We start from the raw sequence: 20709 nt of genomic DNA, 5'->3' as shown, positions 1-20709 counted from the left end.
ACTCTGCTTGCCCGGTACCGGGGACAAAATGACATCATCGGGACCATAACTATAGATTTAAGAGGTCTGTTTGGATCAATAACACAATATGACCTACTGGGTGAAAGCTTAGAATGTCTATTTTCAACTGATACACATCACTTTGATATTTGTTGCACTGTAACAAAGTTATTTACACTTAATTTACACTCGATGTATAATATCTCGACCCTTCCGGTTTTGTACATTGCTCAGTATGCATATTTTTCACATCGCTAATATTAGACACACACAGGGCCGGCGCGTCCATAGAGGCGACCTAGGCGGCCGCCTAGGGCGGCAGTATAGAGAGGGCGGCATCCGCAACACCTCCCTCACCACCCGCGTCCTCAGTTATGTCCGCGACACCTCCCTCACCACACGCGTCCTCAGATATATTCGCGCATAGACGACAGAATAGAGAGGGCGGCGTCAGCGACACCTCCATCAGCACCCGCGTGTCCTCAGTTATATCCGTGCATAGGGCGGCAGAATAGAGAGCGCAGTGTCCGCAACACTTCCTCCCTCCCTACCGCCCTCAGCACCCGCGCGTCCTCAGTTATATCTGCGTATAGTGCTCTGGAAAAGAGGTCCGCGACACCTCACTTCATTTTCATAACCGGTCACTTTCGTTTTCACATTGGGGTTGAGGGCGGCATGATCTTCCTCTGCCTAAAGCGGCAGTTCAGCTTGCTCTGGCCCTGGACACACATTGGCAAGTAATACCTCAAATTAAAGCTCTTATTCCCAATAATAAGGATCCATCGTTATTTTTTTATTGATTCACAATCACATGTCCAACAGTCTTCGAATGAATCATAAAGTATAAACTCTCAAGTATAAATTATTGATTATTTGCTCCGTGAGCTGCCGGAGACAGCACAGATAGCCAAACAAGCTACATCATCTTTTACCTTAGGTTGTCCTCTGCAAAATGAGTCCATTTTCAGCATTTTCTGAGGATGTGTGCATCAGTAAACCCCAGCTGTGTCTTGTAAGTGCCAAACGCAACAGATTAGGGTACTCCAAAATTCGGGAAAATAAGATAGCTTCGACCTATCCAGATGGATAACATATCATTGGAAAGGTGAGATTCTCAGCTTTACGTTGACGTATCGCAAGCCTTGATCAGCCAATCAGTGACTGAGATATTGCATGACGAACAGGAAGAGAGGTGTCCAAAACAGAGTGCGTAAAAGTCACCGATCAGAAGCAAAAAAAGGTATGATTTCCCACCCTTCGGTTGAACTAAAATAATTATTGCATACTACATGATAAAAACAAAATTCTTTTTTCTAGTGTCTCCTGAAAAATGCTGGTAACAATCAAAACAATCTGCAGTTTGATGGAGCATACAGGGCCTGAGTTATACACTTTCTAAATCAGGCTTTAGTACAAAAAAACTAAAAGCGGTGTGTGTTGAGGTTCATCATAGGACAGACGACATATATAATAATATGTATCACTTTCACCTGTTCTTTTTGTAATTTCAAAGGGTTTTCTGTAAAATGACATTGAGATATTGCATTTATTGTACTGTATGAGGGTATGGGGAGACTTCAAATTCGGAAATAAAAAAAAGGCATTTTTCCTCCTAGCAGTTGGAATAGAATAACTCCTACATACACTATTATCAAGAAAAAAAAAAACTTTTTCTGTGTTTGCTGACACCTGCTGGAAAGAAATAAAGTTGTTTTCAGGGTGCTGGAGCACTCAAGGCCTGAGTTACACATTTCCAAACTTCAGTTTATATATATATATGAAGAAAAGTGCCTTTTTTGTGTGTTTATTATAACACAGACAATATACACAACAATTGTTTTCAATTTCAACTGTATTTTATGAAATTTCAAAGAGTTTGCTTTCAAATGATACCAAACTTTTGTATTTACACCTCTGCATGTGGGTATGAAAAGCTTTTTAAACCGGAAGGCCTAATTCAGGCGGAATAAAGCCAAAGAGCCCCAGAGCTTTACTGAATACACACGAATTTGAGGATGACCTTGAAAGGCAAGTGATGTCAATTTCCATCATTGGTGATCAGTCTACTTTGAAATTGAACCACAAGATGGAAACCATCATGGTTGAGGGAATGATAATCCTAAATAGAATGGATATCTCAAGGTGCTGTGCTCTGCTAATGGGCATAATAAATGCTCTGAATCGAAGCAACCTCAAGGAACTTTAAAATACTTGTGAATTTTCTCGAATTTGATGGACTGAAGCCCAGTGCAAATGTAATGCGTCTCAAGAACATTTATTCATTCATTCATTTTCTTGTCGGCTTAGTCCCTTTATTAATCCGGGGTCACCACAGTGGAATGAACCGCCAACTTATCCAGCTTGTTTTTACACAGCGGATGCCCTTCCCGCCGCAACCCATCTCTCATCAATTCACCTGTACCGCATGTCTTTGGATTGTGGGGGAAACCGGAGCACCCGGAGGAAACCCACGCGAAAGCAGGGAGAACATGCAAACTCCACACAGAAACAGCAACTGAGCCGAGGTTCGAACCAGCGACCTTCTTGCTGTGAGGCGATAGCAATACCTATGGCGCCACTGCCTCGCCACATCCCTGCTTTCTTTTTGGAGACAAATATTCCACTCGCTATCAGCTATTACCACTGTTGATATCCCACCATGTCCAATTATTGGTTTATTTGGGGTTCTTCTGCCCGACCACACTCTACCCTTTCATTTTGTAGACTTTGTAGCCTTCTTAACCCTTCTGGCTAGGCGATTCATTCTTCTGAACTGGAGGAGCCCTCACCCTCCTTCTCACACTTGTTGGATAAGAGATGTTCTTTATTTTATGAAATGAGAAAAAATTAGGCACTCTCTTCACCAAACTAGCACTATTTTTATTAAATTGTGGGAACCCCTTCGCAAATATGTCCAAACTCTTCAGCTTGACCCTGCTCCTTCTGATTGAGTCCCCACCCCCCAATGCCCAGCTTTTACGGGAAACTATTTCTGGTCAACACATTGTAGACTTGTTTTTTTCTGTATATAAGATTGCACTAGTGTTGTTGTTGTTTTTATTTATTTATCTATTTATTTTTATTATTTTTTATCTATTTATTGTTATTATTGTTATTATTTTTTATTTATTTATTATGTCCCACTTTATATTAAGTGTCCCTAACTATTATGTACTTACAGAAAAAAATAATACAATGTGCTTACTATGTTTATAATGTATTTGAGAACACTTGTGGTGCTTTTGAGTTGGAATAGAGGTTGGGTTTTGGGCAGGTTTAGTGGCATGGGTAGGTTTAAGGGTGGGTAAGGGGTAAGGGATGGTCAACAGTGTATTTACAAATGTAATTACAAAAGTTAATTACAGATGTAATTACATACATGTATTGAATCAAGCATAAGTACACAGTAAATACATGTATTTACACAATAAGTACATTATAACAAACTATTAGTTCATATGTAAGTACATATTAGTTAAGGCCACTTAATATGAAGTGGGACCATTTATTTATCTATTTATTTATCTATTTATTTATTTATTTATTTATTATTATTATTATTTGCTCATAATACTCTTCAGTGTATTTGCTTATTGTTTCATGTTTGTCTTTGTATATTTTTGTAATGTATAAATAAAACATTTAAAAAGAAAAAAAAAAGAAATGTGCTGAACAAAAGTCCTTCCCTAAAATAGAAATTGGAGAAATAAAATAAATCCAATTGAACACGAGGGCAAATAATTCTGACTTCAACTGTATGTGTCTCGCCCTGCAGTGTGTTAATTAGAGTCTGCAGCCGGGTCTTTAATTGATTGATCGGCCAGTCGGTGTGTGTGTGTGCAGTTCTGTGCTCTCAGCCGATCCGTCACACTGCTGCTCATGCGGACAGCAGCACTACATTACAGCATCGTTAGCTGGGAGATCTCCTGAGTCTCGCTCTCAACACACACCATTACCAAATCCCACAAGCTCTTTCTCCTATTAGACCTGTCTGTCAGACTCCGGGGGAACTTAATGGATGCTGTTTTTCTGTCCCATATAAAGTTTTGTCGGGTGACACTGTTTGGTGTATATACACTATATACTTTCATAAGAGACTGTCAATATTTATGTCATTGGATTTACAACCAATACTGATAATTTTGTGGCTTAAAGGAGACCTATTATGCAAAAAAATCACTTGTATAAGGGGGTTGTGTCGGAAGTGTGTAAATACATCCAGCCTCTAATGGTATAAATATTTTAATTCTTACCCAAATGTGTACACAAGCAGCACGGTGGCACAGTGGGTAGCACCATTGCCTCACAGCAGAAAGGTCGCTGGTTTAAGCCCTGGCTAGGGCAGTTGGCGTTTCCATGTGGAGTTTGCATGTTCTCCTCGTGTTAGCGTGGGTTTCCTCCAGGTGCTCCGGTTTCCCCCACAGTTCAAACACATGCGCTATAGGGGTATTGGATATGCTAAAAATTAGTTATAGTGTATGAGAGTGTGTGGGTGTTTCCCAGTACTGGGTTGCAGCTGGAAGGGCATCCGCAGCTTAAAACATATGCTGAATAAGTTGGCGGTTCATTCCGCTGTGGTGGCCCGTAATTAATAAAGGGACTAAGCTGAAAACAAAATGAATAAATGAATGAATATGTACATATTAAGGCTGTCAATTGATTAAAAATATGAGCTAATTAATCACACTTTTGTTTGTAATTAATCACGATTAATTGCGAAAAGCCGTATTTATTTAAGAAACAATAAAAAGCAAGAATGATTTCCATGTTGGATTCTAAGTGGACTACGAAAAAATCCAAAATACAGGCATTGCAGATATTGAAAATGCATAATAATGATAATAATAATAATAATAATAATAATGACATAATAAAAATAATAATAATGACAAAAATAATAATAATAATAGTAATTATGACAATGATAATAATAATAATAATGACATAATAAAAATAATAATAATGACAAAAATAATAATAATAATAGTAATAATGACAATGATAATAATAATAATAATGACATAATAAAAATAATAATAATGACAAAAATAAAAATAATAATAATTATAATGACAATGATAATAATAATAATAATGACATAATAAAAATAATAATAATGACAAAAATAATAATAATAATAATGACAATGATAATAATAATAATAATGACATAATAAAAATAATAATAATGACAAAAATAATAATAATAATAATTATAATGACAATGATAATAATAATAATAATAATAATGACATAATAAAAATAATAATAATGACAAAAATAATAATAATAATAATAATAGTAATTATGACAATGATAATAATAATAATAATGACATAATAAAAATAATAATAATGACAAAAATAATAATAATAATAGTAATAATGACAATGATAATAATAATAATAATGACATAATAAAAATAATAATAATGACAAAAATAAAAATAATAATAATTATAATGACAATGATAATAATAATAATAATGACATAATAAAAATAATAATAATGACAAAAATAATAATAATAATAATGACAATGATAATAATAATAATAATGACATAATAAAAATAATAATAATGACAAAAATAATAATAATAATAATTATAATGACAATGATAATAATAATAATAATAATGACATAATAAAAATAATAATAATGACAAAAATAATAATAATAATAATAATGACAACAATAATAATAATAATAATAACGACAATAATAATAATAATAACAATAATAATGATAATAGGCTGCATTTACACTGCAGATCTTGATGGTCAATTCCGACTTTGTGACTGTCTGATGTTTTTGCTGACCTGCTTACATAATCTTTTAAAAGGGACTCGTATACGATTGTCTGCATTTACACAGCTCACTGCTGAGGCGCAATGACCAAGAAATAAAAGAGCGGGCGCTGACTGACAGCTAATAATTAAAGTAGGCTCTTTTCTCTATTCCTGTATGTAATCTGTTTGCAGCTTTTGACAAGCTGTTTTACTATAGTATATGATAGAAAGCTTCTCATTTGTCCATCTTCTTTTGATATATAGGCTTTTTTTTTTAAACCTTTAGGCATCTTAATGTAATGTCCATGGAGTGATTAATGCACGTGATGTATGCACTAGTTTTATATTAGTTTATATTGGTTACGAGCGGTCATTGCGCTCTCTCGCTCTCGTTAACATGCTTAAATACCTGTGCTATATGACAATATGAAAGTCCTCGTGTAGAGATTTAAGGTTTGGGAAGTCTGTTCTAAAATGAAACTGTCAGACTTGACGTCATTCGCTATGGTTTTTAATGACGTGCGACTCGCATTGACAGGTGAAAATCCGATCTACCTGCTTACACTGCAGACACGAGAACACAGATCCGATTCTTATCGGATAAATTTCCACATATGAACAAGGCCTGAATCTGAGTTGAGTATCAGAATCCATGTGATTTGTTCCTGTTTACACGTACATGGGCCATATTTCATCTGTGCCACATGTGAGAAATAAATCGTTATTGAGCCACTTGAGCAGTGCAGTGTAAATGCGGCCATAAAGTATTGAACACAAACAATTGCACTCATTGTAAAGTGGTATTGTGAGTTGAGTACATTAACTATAATGTAGAGGCAATTTTGCTTAGTCCTCCTTTACATTCAGCCAGCTGCTAAGACAGTCCAGTCTGTTGATATTATCTGGGGACAATGTGGACCTTTTCTTTTGGATGATGTGAGCTGAGAGTGAGAACAGTCTCTCACAAGCAGAATCACTGAATCAGCATATGCATTTCAGTGCCTAATTTTGGTGCCACTGGTGCTGCGACACAGACGCAAGAAGCACCAGGGGGTGCAAAAATATCACACCAACCCAGACAATAGATCACTTTACACCAGGCCTGGAGTGGGACTCCTTTTCAGCCCTGGAGTTTCAAGCCTCGGACCGGCCCACCTCAGTTCACGACTGACTATATTAAAATAAGGTCATTTCCAAATCAGTTTCTAATGACACTATCACGTCTTTTTTGAGAAAACAGCTGCTTTAGAACTTCAAATGTTCAACAACCCTAACAGTATTATATGTCTTAACAATAAAAATGAAAAAAAAAAATTACTTAGAAAAGGATCGAACCCGGGTCTCAGGGCCGGATTAACCAATGGGCCTTATGGGCACAGTACCCTCTTCTGAGGGTACAGAAGAATACGTTATGGTAACTTTAAATGATGAGATAGCATTAACCAGGCGGAGGAGGCTAACGGCAGCGCAGCGCGGACTGGATTCATCGTGTGAGAGACAGACAGAAAATATACATAAATACATAAATATATATATATAGTTTTATTAGTATTTTTATTCAATTCTTTGAAAAATAAGTTAAATCTTTGTAGACTATAAATACACATGTACTATATATCATTTATTTAATATGTGGGCAAAAAATTATAGATTAATTTTATTTAAAAATTATTAAATTCTTATTTTTTAAATTCAACTATAGGGGTGCGGCCAGGTAGGGGGCCTTACAAGACAATGTGCCCAGGGGCCCCTGAGGTCTTAATCCGGGCCTGCCGGGTCTGTGGCATCGTAAACTAATGTGCTAACGGCTGGACCACAACAGCTGTTCAGTTAGAAGTGACTCAGCGAGAAAATAGATAAAAAGAGTAGAGCTGCGGTAAAATCAAGAATAAAAGGGCTGTGGTCATGTAAATAAATAAATAAATAAAATTAAAAAGTGTGGCTGCTGAGAGCAACAGATTCTGGAGCTAGGGACACCGGACCGGCCCACCGGGAATTCTCCCAGTCCTCCCGATTAGCCAATCCGGGCCTGCTTTACACTATTAAAAATGTTCACAAAAGCCACTTTTTGCAACTTTTCAAGGTTAAAAGTTGTTGAAAGAACGATCAAGATCCCATAATGCAGTTCAAAAGCAGAAATAAATAGGTGAAAATAAAAACATGAATCACAAAATAAGGAAAACTGCCCATTTATGAATGTTTTTTACACTGAAAACATCTTGACTGGTCATGCATGTGAAATTAATCTCATCAATTTAATCTAAACCAGTGGTTCTCAAAGTGGTGGTCGGGACCCCTTGAGGGGACGCGGAACAATGAAGGGGGGTCGCCTGGTGATTTCCAGAATCTACTTATTATTATTATTAGACCATAAGAATTACCATATTTTATCCATAACCTACTGAAGAGAAAAAAACAGCCGTTTATAGTTACTATAGTAGCTTATTTACTTGTTCTATTGGATTGCGACCCCTGGGGGTACATACATTATATTAAAGACAGCAATAGCGTCAGATGCAGCAGATTGATTTTATAACACCAGGTTAAACTTTCTGGCCCATTTACAGCACTGAAATACATTTTAAAAATTAAACGAAGAATAGACTTTGGTCTATTGGTGTGTGTTTGTGCGCCATTGCATGCAAGTTTTCTGTATTTATAACCACCTCAGAGGATATTGGGGGTCGTGAGTCACTGGCATTGTTATTTTAGGGGTCGCGTGCTGAAAAGTTTGGGAACCCCTGATCTAAACCACTGAACAAACCAATCCTAAAGCCATACTGCAGCTCGCACATTTGATTTGTCTTATATTATTTAAGGCACACGCGGTTCTCAAAGGTCACCAGGGTCATGCCTTTACAATGCCTTTCAAATCAAACCACAGCACGTGATCTGGCAATTTCCCTTTTGTCCGCTCTCAAGACTTCAACACATTTTTTCCCCTCTTTTTTCATCCTCGGGCTATTCCTCCTAAGGCTATTTTCCCTTCTCTTTCATTTCTCAGAGAGAATACCAAATTCCAGCTATCAGAAACGCGAGATCAAACGAGGCCTCGGCTGAATTCACTGTCAGAATAAAACCATTTGTTCCTGAGGCTTTTACTCCGAAGACCTCGTCCCTGGACCGTTCCCTTCTTCAAGTGTGTGTTTTATGTGGTTTAGGCAGTCGCTCCGCTGGGTCATTCTGCCACTGTTCATTTGAGAAAACATGGTGGTTTACTCCAGAACCTGCTCTGTATGCACGAGACGAGCGTTCAGTTCTCTTAAAGCTCTCAAAGCAAATGAAAACTCTTTCTAAACTTGTTTTCTGAGCTAGAGAAATGCCCGATCAGCAAGAGAAGATTGCATTTACATTCTTACATCCATCAACACTCACACACGCCGGCATCGCATAAACGACACAAATCAAAAGAGTGGTCAAATAAGCTGCTTTGTTCAAGATTGCATGTCAGAACAGCTGAACATCTTCATTTGTTCACTATCTACTGTACGCTCTGAACAAAACACTGGGTTGTTGTAACCAAATGTTGGGTCAAATATGGACAAACCCAACTAGTAGTTTAAATTTTTTTGATGTTGAATTGTTGATTATTAAAAGATTAATACACCAAATAATTTAAATTTGCTGCAAATTAACTCAACTTCAGGGCAAATTTTAATTATTGGATGAGTTATCAGAAAATGCTGGGTTGTTTTAACCCAATGAGGGGTCATATTTGGACAAATCCAACTGTTGGTTAAAGTTTTTTAAATTACATTTTCACTTGACACTTTTTAACCCAATGGTTGGCTTTTTTAAAGTGTGTACTTGAATGCATCTGCTGTGATGCATATGAACATTAAAAGATCATTTCACCAAATAAATAAAAATAAATAAATAAATAAAAACATTTGCTGCTAATTTACTCACCAGTAGAGCATATTTTAATTATTGGGTGGACTATCCAAAAATGCTGGCTTGTTTTAACCCAATTTTGAGAAAAATGCGGGCAAACCCAACTTGAATGCATCTGCTGAATTGCATTTGTTCAAAGTTAATACACCAAAAAAAGTATATTTGCTACTAATTTATTCACCCTTAGGGCACATTTTAATTATCCGCTTGTTAAGTGTGACGTCACGCGGAGCGGCTTCCGGGTCCAAGCGCTCTATTCAACTGAATGGGGAGACTTATGAAATGGTAATAATAAATGTTTACAAAGCGATGTAATGCTTTAGAAAATCACGATCGCAATATATAAGCCCATGCCTAATATCCGATGGCCAGAAAGTGATTCAATTCTTTATGAATTGTTAAATTTGTGGTATTTGTTATGCAGCAAGCCCAGAGATTGTTGTGTACACTATGATTTTAAATAAAATTAACTTTAATGTGTGATAGGAATAAAAAGTGATCATCAACGAATGATTTCTCAACTCAAATGAATGGCGGCTTGGACCCGGAAACAGTATTACATAAGTCACAAACACGTCACCACTTAACAAGCGGATTGGTTGAATTATCAAAGAATGCTGGGTTTTTGTAACCAAATGGGTCAGATATGGACAAACCCAAACATTTTTTTCAATCAAATTTTCAACTGACACTTTTTAACCCAATGGTTGGGTTTGTCCAACTTTGACCCAATTTTGGGTTACAACAACCCAGTTTTTTTTTATAGAGTGTCTACTTAAATGCATCTGCCGAATTGCATTTGTTCAAAATTAAAAGATTAATACACCCAAAAAAAATATGTGATCCTAATTTACTCACCCTCAGAGCACATTTTAATTATTGGGTAAATTATGAAAAATGCTGGAATGTTAACCCAAATGTTGGGTCAGTTATGGACAAACTCTACCATTTGTTTAAATTGTTCCAATTACATTTTCAAAAGATTAATTCACCAAAGGAAAAAAAAATGCTGCTATCTTGCTCACTCTTAGGGCAAATTTTAATTATTGGGTGAACTATCAAAATGCTGGGTTGTTTTAACCCAACTTTGGGACAAATGTGAGCAAACCCAGCTTGATTGCATCTGCTGAATTGCATTTGTTGAATATTAAAAGAGTAACTCGCTGAACTATTCAAATTTTCAGGTAATTTACTCACCCTCAGGGCAAATTTTAATTATTGAGTGAATTATTTAAAAAGCTGGGGGGTTAACTGTTTGATTGACATTTTTAACCCAATGGTTGGGTTTTTCCAACTTCAACTCAATTTTTAGTTAGTTGAATAATAAAAGATTAACACACCAAAACATATATTATATTTACTCCTAATTTATTTACCCTCAGGGCATATTTTAATTATTGGGTCAATTACCAAAAATGTGGGGAGGTTAACCTAAATGTTGGGTCAATAATGGACAAAAAACCCAATCATTGGTTTAATTTTCTTTTTAATGTTCAATTAATTGACACTTTTTAACCAATGGTTGGGTTTGTCAATATTTGACCAATTATTAGAGCATAAACTTGACTGCATCTGCTGAAATGCTTTTGTTGAATATTAAAACAAGAATTCACCAAACTATTTAAATTTGCTGCTTATTAACTCACCCTCAGGGCAAATTTTAATTATTGGGTCATTTTAACCCAATGTTGGATCCAATATGAACAACCCAACCATTGCGTTAATTTTTTTCAATTAAATTTATATTACTCTTTTTAACCCAATGATTTAGGTTTTTGCATATTTTACTCAATTTTGTGTTACAACAACGCAGATTTTTTTAAAGATTATTCATGAACGCATTTGCTGAATTGCATCTGTGGAATATTAAAAAAAATAACCCAATGTTGGGTCAAATATAGACGAACCCAACTGCTGTAAAGTTTTTTTCAATTAAAATTAAAAAATTCTGTCCAACTTTTGGGTAACATCATCCCAGCATTTTTTGTTAAATGATTGGTTCACCTTAAAATTAAAATTAGCTGCTATTTTACTTACTATTTGGGCATATTTACATTTTTGGGTGACCTATCCAAAGTGCTGAGTTGTTGAAACCCAATATTGGGTCAAATACAGACAAACCTACTTGTCAAATATGGACAAATATTGACAAAAACCAATGCTGAGTCAATTTGTTCAATTAACTTTAAACAACATTTTTTAGGGGTTTGACCATATTGGACCCAATTTAGGGTTACGTCATCCCAGCATTTCTAATTAAATGATTAGTTCACCTTAAATTAAAAAATGTGCTGCTATTTTACTCACCATTTGTGCAAATACATTTTTGGGTGACCTATGTGAAATGCTGGGTTGTTGTAACCCAAGGTTGGGTCAGATTTGGACAAACCCAACCATTCGTTACATTTTTTTTAAATCAAATTTTCAACTGACACTTTTTAACCCAATGGTTGGGTTTGTCCAACTAAAACCCAATCTTGGGTTACAACAACCCAGTTTTTTTTATAGAGTGTCTACTTAAATGCATCTGCCGAATTGCATTTGTTCAAAATTAAAAGATTAATACACACACAAAAAAAAAATGTGATCCTAATGTACTCACCCTCAGGGCACATTTTAATTATTGGGTAAATTATGAAAAATGCTGGAAGGAAAAAAAAAAAAAAAAAAAAAAAAAAAAAAAAAAATATATATATATATATATATATATATATATATATATATATATATATATATATATATATATATATATATATATATATATAAAGTTTTTTTTTTTATAGAGTGTATACTTAAATGCATCTGCCGAATTGCATTTGTTCAAAATTAAAAGATTAATACACCCAAAAAAAAAATATGTGATCCTAATTTACTCACCCTCAGGGCACATTTTAATTATTGGGTAAATTATGAAAAATGCTGGAAGGTAAAAAAAAAAAAAAAAAAAAAAAAAAATATATATATATATATATATATATATATATATATATATATATATATATATATATATATATATATATATATATAAATATATATATATAAAGTTTTTTTTTTATAGAGTGTATACTTAAATGCATTTGCCCAAACCCAATCATTCGTTAAATATGGACTTATATTGACAAAATTAATGTTGAGTTAATTTGTTCAATTAAATTTAAACTACACTTTTTAATCCATTGGTTATTGGGTTTGTCCACATTTGACCCAATTTTGAGTTCAGTCATCCCAGCATTTCTAATTAAATGGTTAGTTCACCTTAAAATTTTAATTTGCTGCTACTTGACTCATCATTTGGGCAAATTTACTGTACATTTTTGGGTGACCTATTCAAAATGCTGTTGTAATCCAACGTTGGGTTAAATATGGACAAATATTGACAAAGCCTATGTTGGTTTAATTTATTCTCTTATATTTAAAATAAACCTTTTAACACATTGGTTGAGTTTGTCCATATTTTACCCAATTTTACAGCAACCCAGCATTTTTATTAAATGGTCGTTCACCTTAAATTAAATCTGCTGCTATTTTTCTCATCATTTGGGCACATTTACATTTTTGGGTGAACTATCTAAAATGCTGGGTTGTTGCAACCCAATGTTGGGTCAAATATGGGCTTAATGACAAAACCAATATTGGGTCGATTTGTTCAATTAAATTTAAATTAAACTTTTAACCCAGGGGTTGTATTTGTCCATAGTTGACTCAATGTTGGGATTAAAACAACCCAGATTTTTAGATAGTTCACTTAAAACTGTAATTTGCCCTGAGGTTGAGTAAATTAGAAGCCAATTTTATTTTCCAGGTCATCAATAACATTTCAATACTCAACAGATGCATTTCAGCAGATGTATTCAATCATATACTCTAAAGATGCTGGGTCGTTATAATCCAACTTTGGATGAAATCAGGATAAACCAAACTGCTGGACAATTTTTTCAACTAAGTTATTGAAATGACACTATTTACCCTAACAGCTAGGTTTGTCCATATCTGACCCAGCATTGGGTTATGGCAGAGTTAGAGCGGTTGCATCTGCTGCAATGCATCTGTTAAATAATAAAGGGTTAGTTCACCTGAAAATCTAAATTTGCTCATAATTTATTCCTAATTTACCCTTTGCAAGTGTTCACCAGTGCACAGAAAGAAGACAAGACCACTGTAGGAAAACAACAATACTGTATTTCATTAAAAATGTACAAAATATATCTACATCAAACAGCTGAAACATATTTCTGTATACCGAGTTTAAAAGTCCAAGATAATTGGTTGGGTTCAGAGCGTTGCGATCTCTCGAGAGCGCCGTTACGTTTCTTTGATTACATCAATAAATCAAAACAAAGCAAGACTTTCAAGTGTCATGTTTTACATATCATCATAATATCCTATATGCATATTCACTTTGGAGCCTCTCTTTTGTCTAGTAGAAATGAGCAGAGGACGTTTAATATTACATTTCATTTACAGCATATACAAAACCTCTTGGTATCCATTGGAGAAGACGCAAAAGATTCAGTCCTGTTCTGCTAATAATAAATCCTGCATTCGCTTGTGCGCAGCGAGGCACTTGTTCCTGCGTTCGCGTCATCAGAAGTCGTATAAAAATACAGGACCGTCGCTAATCAAACTCTCCGTCTGTCTGCTCGTGTGTGCTGTACATACACTGGTCTAAGGCAAAGTATGGCTTCTTGAAGACAACAAAAAGACTCTACCAAAGTCTCGACTAACACTATACAGGATAACACGCTCTTAAAAAGCATTTTAAAAAACGTTTATGCATCATTTTGTCCTTGCATGAAGTCACTCAGGTTTTTTTTTCTTTCGCAAATTGTATCTGAAATCGCCCCCTGTACCCTTAATAGTGCACTCTTTGTAGTGCTGTCCGAAATAATAGTGGACGCTCCGAAGAGCAATCAATCCAACAATGCACTGCAATAATAAGTGTACAACCCATGTGCACTCAACAGCTAGGAATGAAGCCTCATTCACACTAGCATCCACTTTGTAGCTGCCTGTTTCTCTGGGTCTGAGCACAGAGAATACAACCAGCCACTGCAGGAGCTGAGAGAGGATCACGTGAGCTCTACCGGTGCTCCAATTGGCCGACGCTCAAGAAAGTTGCTTTTCATTTGCATAAAGTTGGAGGATTCTCAACTTTGTCACGCCCAGCTGATCGCCAACGGTTGCTCTTGCTCGCATAGACGGAGGTCGCCGGAAGTCGCTCACTCTCTGTTGAATTGATATGAACGGTCGCTTGTGGCTTGGCCGCTGTGAGTCGCTCGTAGTGTGAATGAGGCTTGAGGGTTTGCACACCAAATTAACTTTATACCTTGTTATTCACAGCATATGCAGGTTCTGTTCACTAAAGCAGCCGTCATTGGCGTGCTACGTGCACGAGTTCTCTAGCTCGGGGTCAGCTCACGTGTAGTTTTGCGACCGCAAATAAATCATTACATGAGCAGGGCCGGAGCAAGTTGAACTGCCGCTCTAGGCAGAGGATAATCACGCCGCCCAATGTGAAAACGAAAGTGACCAGTTATTAATATAAAGTGAGGTGTCGAGGACTTCTATTCTACCGCCCTATGCGCGGATATAACTGAGGACGCGCGGGTGCTGAGGCAGGGAGGGAGGTGTCGCGGACACCGCGCTCTTTATTCTGCCGCCCTATGCGCGGATAAAACTGAGGATGCACGGGTGCTGAGGCAGGGAGTGAGGTGTCGCGGACACCGCGCTCTCTATTCTGCCGCCATATGCGCGGATAAAACTGAGGACACGCGGGTGCTGAGGCAGGGAGGGAGGTGTTGCAGACACCGCGCTCTCTATTCTGCCGCCCTATGCGCGGATATTACTGATGACACGTGGGTGCTGATGGAGGTGTCGCTGACGCCGCCCTCTCTATTCTGTCACCTATGCGCCCATATATCTGAGGGCGCGGGTGGTGAGGGAGGTGTCGCGGACGCTGCCCTCTATACTGCCGCCCTAGGCAGCCGCCTAGGTTGCCTCTATGGACGCGCCGGCCCTGTACATGAGACAGAAATGACATTTCTGGGTGAATTATACCTTATAAATACAGTATGTGACACTTTTTATGCCATTTGAGGGTGTTCATGTTCCTGTGCGGCCGCCTTTAAGCTTCTCTCCTGACCTTGAAAATAAAATTGGCTGAATCGAAGAAAAGCTAAATTAAGATCGTGTGTCGGGTCGAATCGAGATCGTGATCTTTTTTCGATTAATTGTGCAGCCCTAGTTGCAACCCATATCAAACACACCTGCCTGTAATTATCAAGTGCTGTTCAGGTCCTAATTAACTGGTTCGGGTGTGTCCTGGTACGCTGGTCCCCGCCTCAGAATGAGTGAGTTTTAGCTAGGTTTTTTTTTTCAGTTGGCTACAGAACAAACCACTGTTATACAATGGCTTGCCTAATTACCCTAACTTTACCCTAATTACCCAAGTGAAGCTTTTACATGTGACGTTAAGCTGAATACTAGTGTCTTGAAGAATATCTAGTCTCATATTATGTGCTGTCATCATGGCAAAGAGAAAATAAATCAGTTATTAGAGATGAGTTATTAAAACTATTTTGACTTCACTGTATATATTAGTGCACCAGTTTAGGGAGTCGACTGTATAGGAGGCGATTTCAAACACAGAAATGTCCGTCTCTTTAAATGTTGTGCTTTCTGCTTTTCTATGACATCATATTGAGGAATTTGCTCTCCTCTGCTAGCGCAGTTAACATGGAGCTCATGTCTCCGATGGCCATGTTACTGATGCCTGCAGCCACCGGCGGCAACGTCACCGAATTTCTGGGCGTGGTGAGACGAGAGGAATTCTGCGATAGGCTGCGCAGGAGGGCGGGGCTTAAAGTTCCTGACATGAGGCTGGAATGATCGCCTTCGTCTAGCATAGCGTCAAAATCAATCTGCGGGGGATCGGCTCCACTTGAATCCACTGTACTGGAGACTTGATTAGTTTCAGGGGAGCCCACTGAAGATGGGCAGGGCATAGCGCCGCTCGAATCAAACACGTGAATCTGGCCGGTGTAAAACATGGAGCTGGATTTTTTTGGGCTTGCCTCTGAGGTGTCGTATGCAGGGCTAAAGTTGGATTGTGCTGCAGTTGTTGGCCCTGAATGCTGCGTGCTGTAGGGTTTGGGTTCTGTGGGCGGCCTTGGCTGTAGGAGCAGGTTTCCGTTCACATTCTGGGACGCTACGATGTAGCCTTGCTGGTTGCTGCTCATCTGGGAGTAATTTCCTTGATTATTTGGAAAAGTGGCATGGCTTTGGGCTTGAGCGCATACCCTATTATTCTGCACGCCACCAGGTTGTACAGTCAGCGATTTACCAGACGGGTTTAGCAAACCAAGACTGATGTCATTCGAAGCAGAACCCTGAAGGTAACCATGCAGAAACTCTGCGTTAGCCTGCCTCTGATTGATCCTCTGGGAATTAAACTCAACATTGCGCTGTACGGGACTCAAGGCAAGGTTGTGGCTCATCAGACCGACTTGCTGGTTGGAGTTGACATTCAGAAATGAGCTGAGGTTTTGTTTTTGTTGGAGGTTTCCCCGCCCGGATCCCTGCTTGGTTTGGCTGCAAGATGAATCCACCGTCCCTGAACTGACCTCATTCCACTGCACCGGCATCGGGATCTTTGTGGCATTGGCCGAACCTGGAAATGTCTGCTGAGAGCTGGCTGTTTGTCTAGCTACAGCATTCATATTCCCCTCCACCAAAGCCAGACGTCTCTGGAGATGACAATGTTGTGGAGAACCAAAGCTTTGGTTCCGGTGCACTACGCCTGTATGTTGAGGGGAATCTGCATTTTGAGTTGTGATACACTGAACAGCATCATCAGCCATCATCAAACCATCCTCAACACCATTGCAACTCTCCATATCATCCGGCAGAGTTTCCATCATCACGTTCTCAGAAATGCTCGGAGCTCGTGGTGGATATTGCTGGCGGTTGACGTTACTCTCAGACATGCTGTAAAAGTGTCGGCTTGACGCAAGAGGGTGTAATGTTGGATACGGGTTTACACTGTTGTAGAGCGAATGCTGCTCAGCAGCTATTCGTCTAACTGGGTCGCTCGCTCTTCGAGTAATGTTTGCTGTCACCTCATGGGGTAAAACGCTACGGTTGGCATAGCCGGTGTCACTGCACCTTCTGGGAACCAAAGGGGGATGTATGGGGATTTCATGCGAATCTCCTAACAGAGTCTTGCAGTCTATGTTAGGCAGAGGCGTGGGTGGTGCTCCGCCTGTGGCCGCAGCATATTTGGCTTTAAGTCGGTAGTGTTGTGCAGGAGTCAAGCTGAAGATTCCCCCATATAGGCTGGCCTCGCTGGACCTTCGAGACAGATCGGTTGAAATGGGGTCATAGGAGTCAGCAGAGCTGATGTTGTTGTGACGGCCGCCAGGTTGTGATGTTTGGCTGGACCGACGGCTCGAATAACATGGTGATATTCCGGATGAGCGCCGGCTGAAGGTGTACGCAGAGCTCACAGTGCTGGCCAGGCTGTCCCGACGCTCCACCAACTGACTTAACACTGTAGTCTCGCCAGGGCAGAGGTCGCCCAGACGCGGGCTGGAGATGGAAAGCCCTGGATCACACAGACCGTCCAATAAAGAACCTGCCATAAAGTATAAATGACATCTGTTAGGACTAGGCGGGTTAATCAAGATGAATTTCATGCAAAGTTAATCAGTAAAGCCGTTGTCCTGACATTTTATCCCACCCATCAGATTACGCCACCAGCACTATATTTGTATTTGGTTGGGGTTAGGGATTAGGTAGGTTAGGGTGATATCACAGCTTCATATTACACTACTCCATATTTATGTTGGCTTGAGAAAGCCAACATACTGTTATACTACTCTGTCCTTGAAAACAAACGTATCTCCTCTTAGGCCGTTCATGCCACAAGGCCCAAATGTGGTCAAAATATGCCTTCTGCATTCAAGATTGTTGCTATATCTCCTCATGCCTGTAAGACTTTTTGTTTTTTTTTTAATAAAAAATGTTAAATATTAAATTTTTATAATCTGAGCATATAAAAAAATTATACAAGCCCCAAATTTGGCCAAAAGCTGTATTTAGATGCGTTAGATTTTGTTGCTATATCTTTAAGGTTTATCAGACTTATAGTTTTCCAATAAATAATTTTTAAGCATTATTTTTCTTAAAATATGGCAAGCCATTTTTGACTTAAACTCCATATTTTTACTGATATGGCATTTTTGCATGTATCACTTTCACACTTATTAAGCATTATATTTTCAAAAAAATACGGCAAGCCATTTTTACATAATGTTCATCCCCTTAGTCCAGGGGTGTCCAAACTCGGTCGTGGAGGGCCGCTGTCCTGCAGATTTTAGCTCCAACTTGCTTCAACACACCTGCAAGGATGTTTCTAGAAGGCCTAGTAAGAGCTTGATTAGCCAGCCCAGATGTGTATGATTGGGGTTGGAACTAAATTTTGCAGGACACCGGCCCTCCAGGACCGAGTTTGGACATGCCTGCCTTAGTCCCTTTATTAATTAGGGGTCGCCACAACGGAATGAACCGCCAACTTATCCAGCATTTGTTTAACACAGCGAATGCCCTTCCATCCGCAACCCAACACCAGGAATACATAATGTTCAAGTCCAGTTTTTGACACTCATAAAGACTGTCATAGAAACATCGGGGTTGATTAAGATCACTCATATTGTCAAGAAGCTTTGATGTATCATCACTAACCTGTCAAATGTCCCCATAGCAATAAAACAGTATAACCTAGCAACCATTTAAAAACAGCAATATCTCTACATCAGAACATCGTAGGGACCTGGGCATTGGCTTGTTTGACTCATGCTAGCAAATGGGACTTTCTGTGTACTATGCATGGTAACAATAATAATGGAAGCTAAGTGCTAATAACGATTAGCTACATGCTATGAATGATTATCTAAATACAATAACATATGCTAGAGATGCCTACTAAGTATTAGCATTTGATCAAACATGTACACAAGCATTGCCATTTAGCAACTGCTTAGCAACCACCTAACAATGCCATAATTGTTTTAGCAACTGCCTAGCAACCACTTAGCAACCGCCGCCGTGCTTCCTGCCAACTGCCATTCCCAGTCCTAGCGCAGTCACGTTGGCTTTCTCAAGCCAACATCAAAGTTTATCAACAAACTTTAGGTTCTAGTTAAATTTACACTCGTAGCAAAGTCTGATGGGTAAATCTGATTGCTTGGTTATAATGGAAGTCAAAACAAAAACGGCCACCAACATAACGAAAGGGTAGTACATTTTAACAGTACATAAGGGTTAATTCGATTAATCACCCAACCCTAGCGTCAGTTGAAATAAATTAGTTAGGTAGTTTGCTCACCAGTATTGATGGGTGGTAGTTTGGTGCAGGGGGCAGGAGGAGCTGTGTTTGCCCAGGAGCACGAGTCCCGCACCGACTTCAGCTTCTCCTGCTTCAGGTGTGCGAGTCTGTGGGCCGGGCCGGCGTTCTTGCGCAAATAAAGGCCCAGGATTCCTGTGGAGACGGTGGAATCCACAATGGGCACGTCATCCAGGGCACTCAGATCTCCCACGCTGCCCCCGCTGAGTCCCGCCGGCTCTACTCCACCGCCATGGAGGCTGGCACTGCCAAGCGGTGACGGCTCGCTGCTGCATGATGACTGACCACCAGGGCTGGACTGATACATCTGAGGACGGAATAATAGGACGTTTGATTATAATATAGGAGATCGATGGAGAGAATGCATACAGTGCTCAGCATAAATGAGTGAAAATGAACATTTGTATGCTCCAGTTTTGGCTTCATGACTTATTAATCTAATATAAAGGCACAAATATATTATTGCATCATCATATAGATCTCTGAGCTTGAGATCACAGTCCAATTTGCACACTAATAACACAAGAGAAACATTAAAAGTATATCATTTAGTATTATGTTTATATTCCTAAAGATGTTTGGTGAGTAAACTCATATTTCATATGAAGGCACTGTGTCTGGAAC

General features: G+C 38.4%; 2 protein-coding genes across 4 annotated transcripts in view; both read right to left on the bottom strand.

Annotated features, from left to right (window-relative positions):
• traf3ip2b (TRAF3 interacting protein 2b) overlaps positions 1-20709 on the bottom strand; it is an 872991-nt gene that overhangs the window by 152978 nt on the left and 699304 nt on the right. The window lies entirely within an intron of this gene.
• The window catches only part of gli2b (GLI family zinc finger 2b), a 164352-nt gene continuing 157483 nt past the window's right edge, over positions 13841-20709 (bottom strand). Inside the window, exons 13-14 of one of the 2 annotated variants that reach the window (XM_087272358.1) lie at positions 20068-20392; positions 13841-18315 (exon numbers count right to left, since the gene is read on the bottom strand). In XM_087272358.1, the coding sequence (XP_087128484.1) occupies positions 16370-18315; positions 20068-20392 (2271 nt within the window). In that variant the 3' untranslated portion in view covers positions 13841-16369. 2 annotated transcript variants of the gene reach the window in all.

Source organism: Danio rerio, chromosome 11, assembly GCF_052040795.2.
Source record: "Danio rerio strain M-AB ecotype USA chromosome 11, GRCz13ab, whole genome shotgun sequence".
NCBI lineage: Eukaryota > Metazoa > Chordata > Actinopteri > Cypriniformes > Danionidae > Danio > Danio rerio.
Note: the sequence above shows the minus strand (reverse complement) of the source record. Positions and strands in the feature narration are given on the sequence as shown.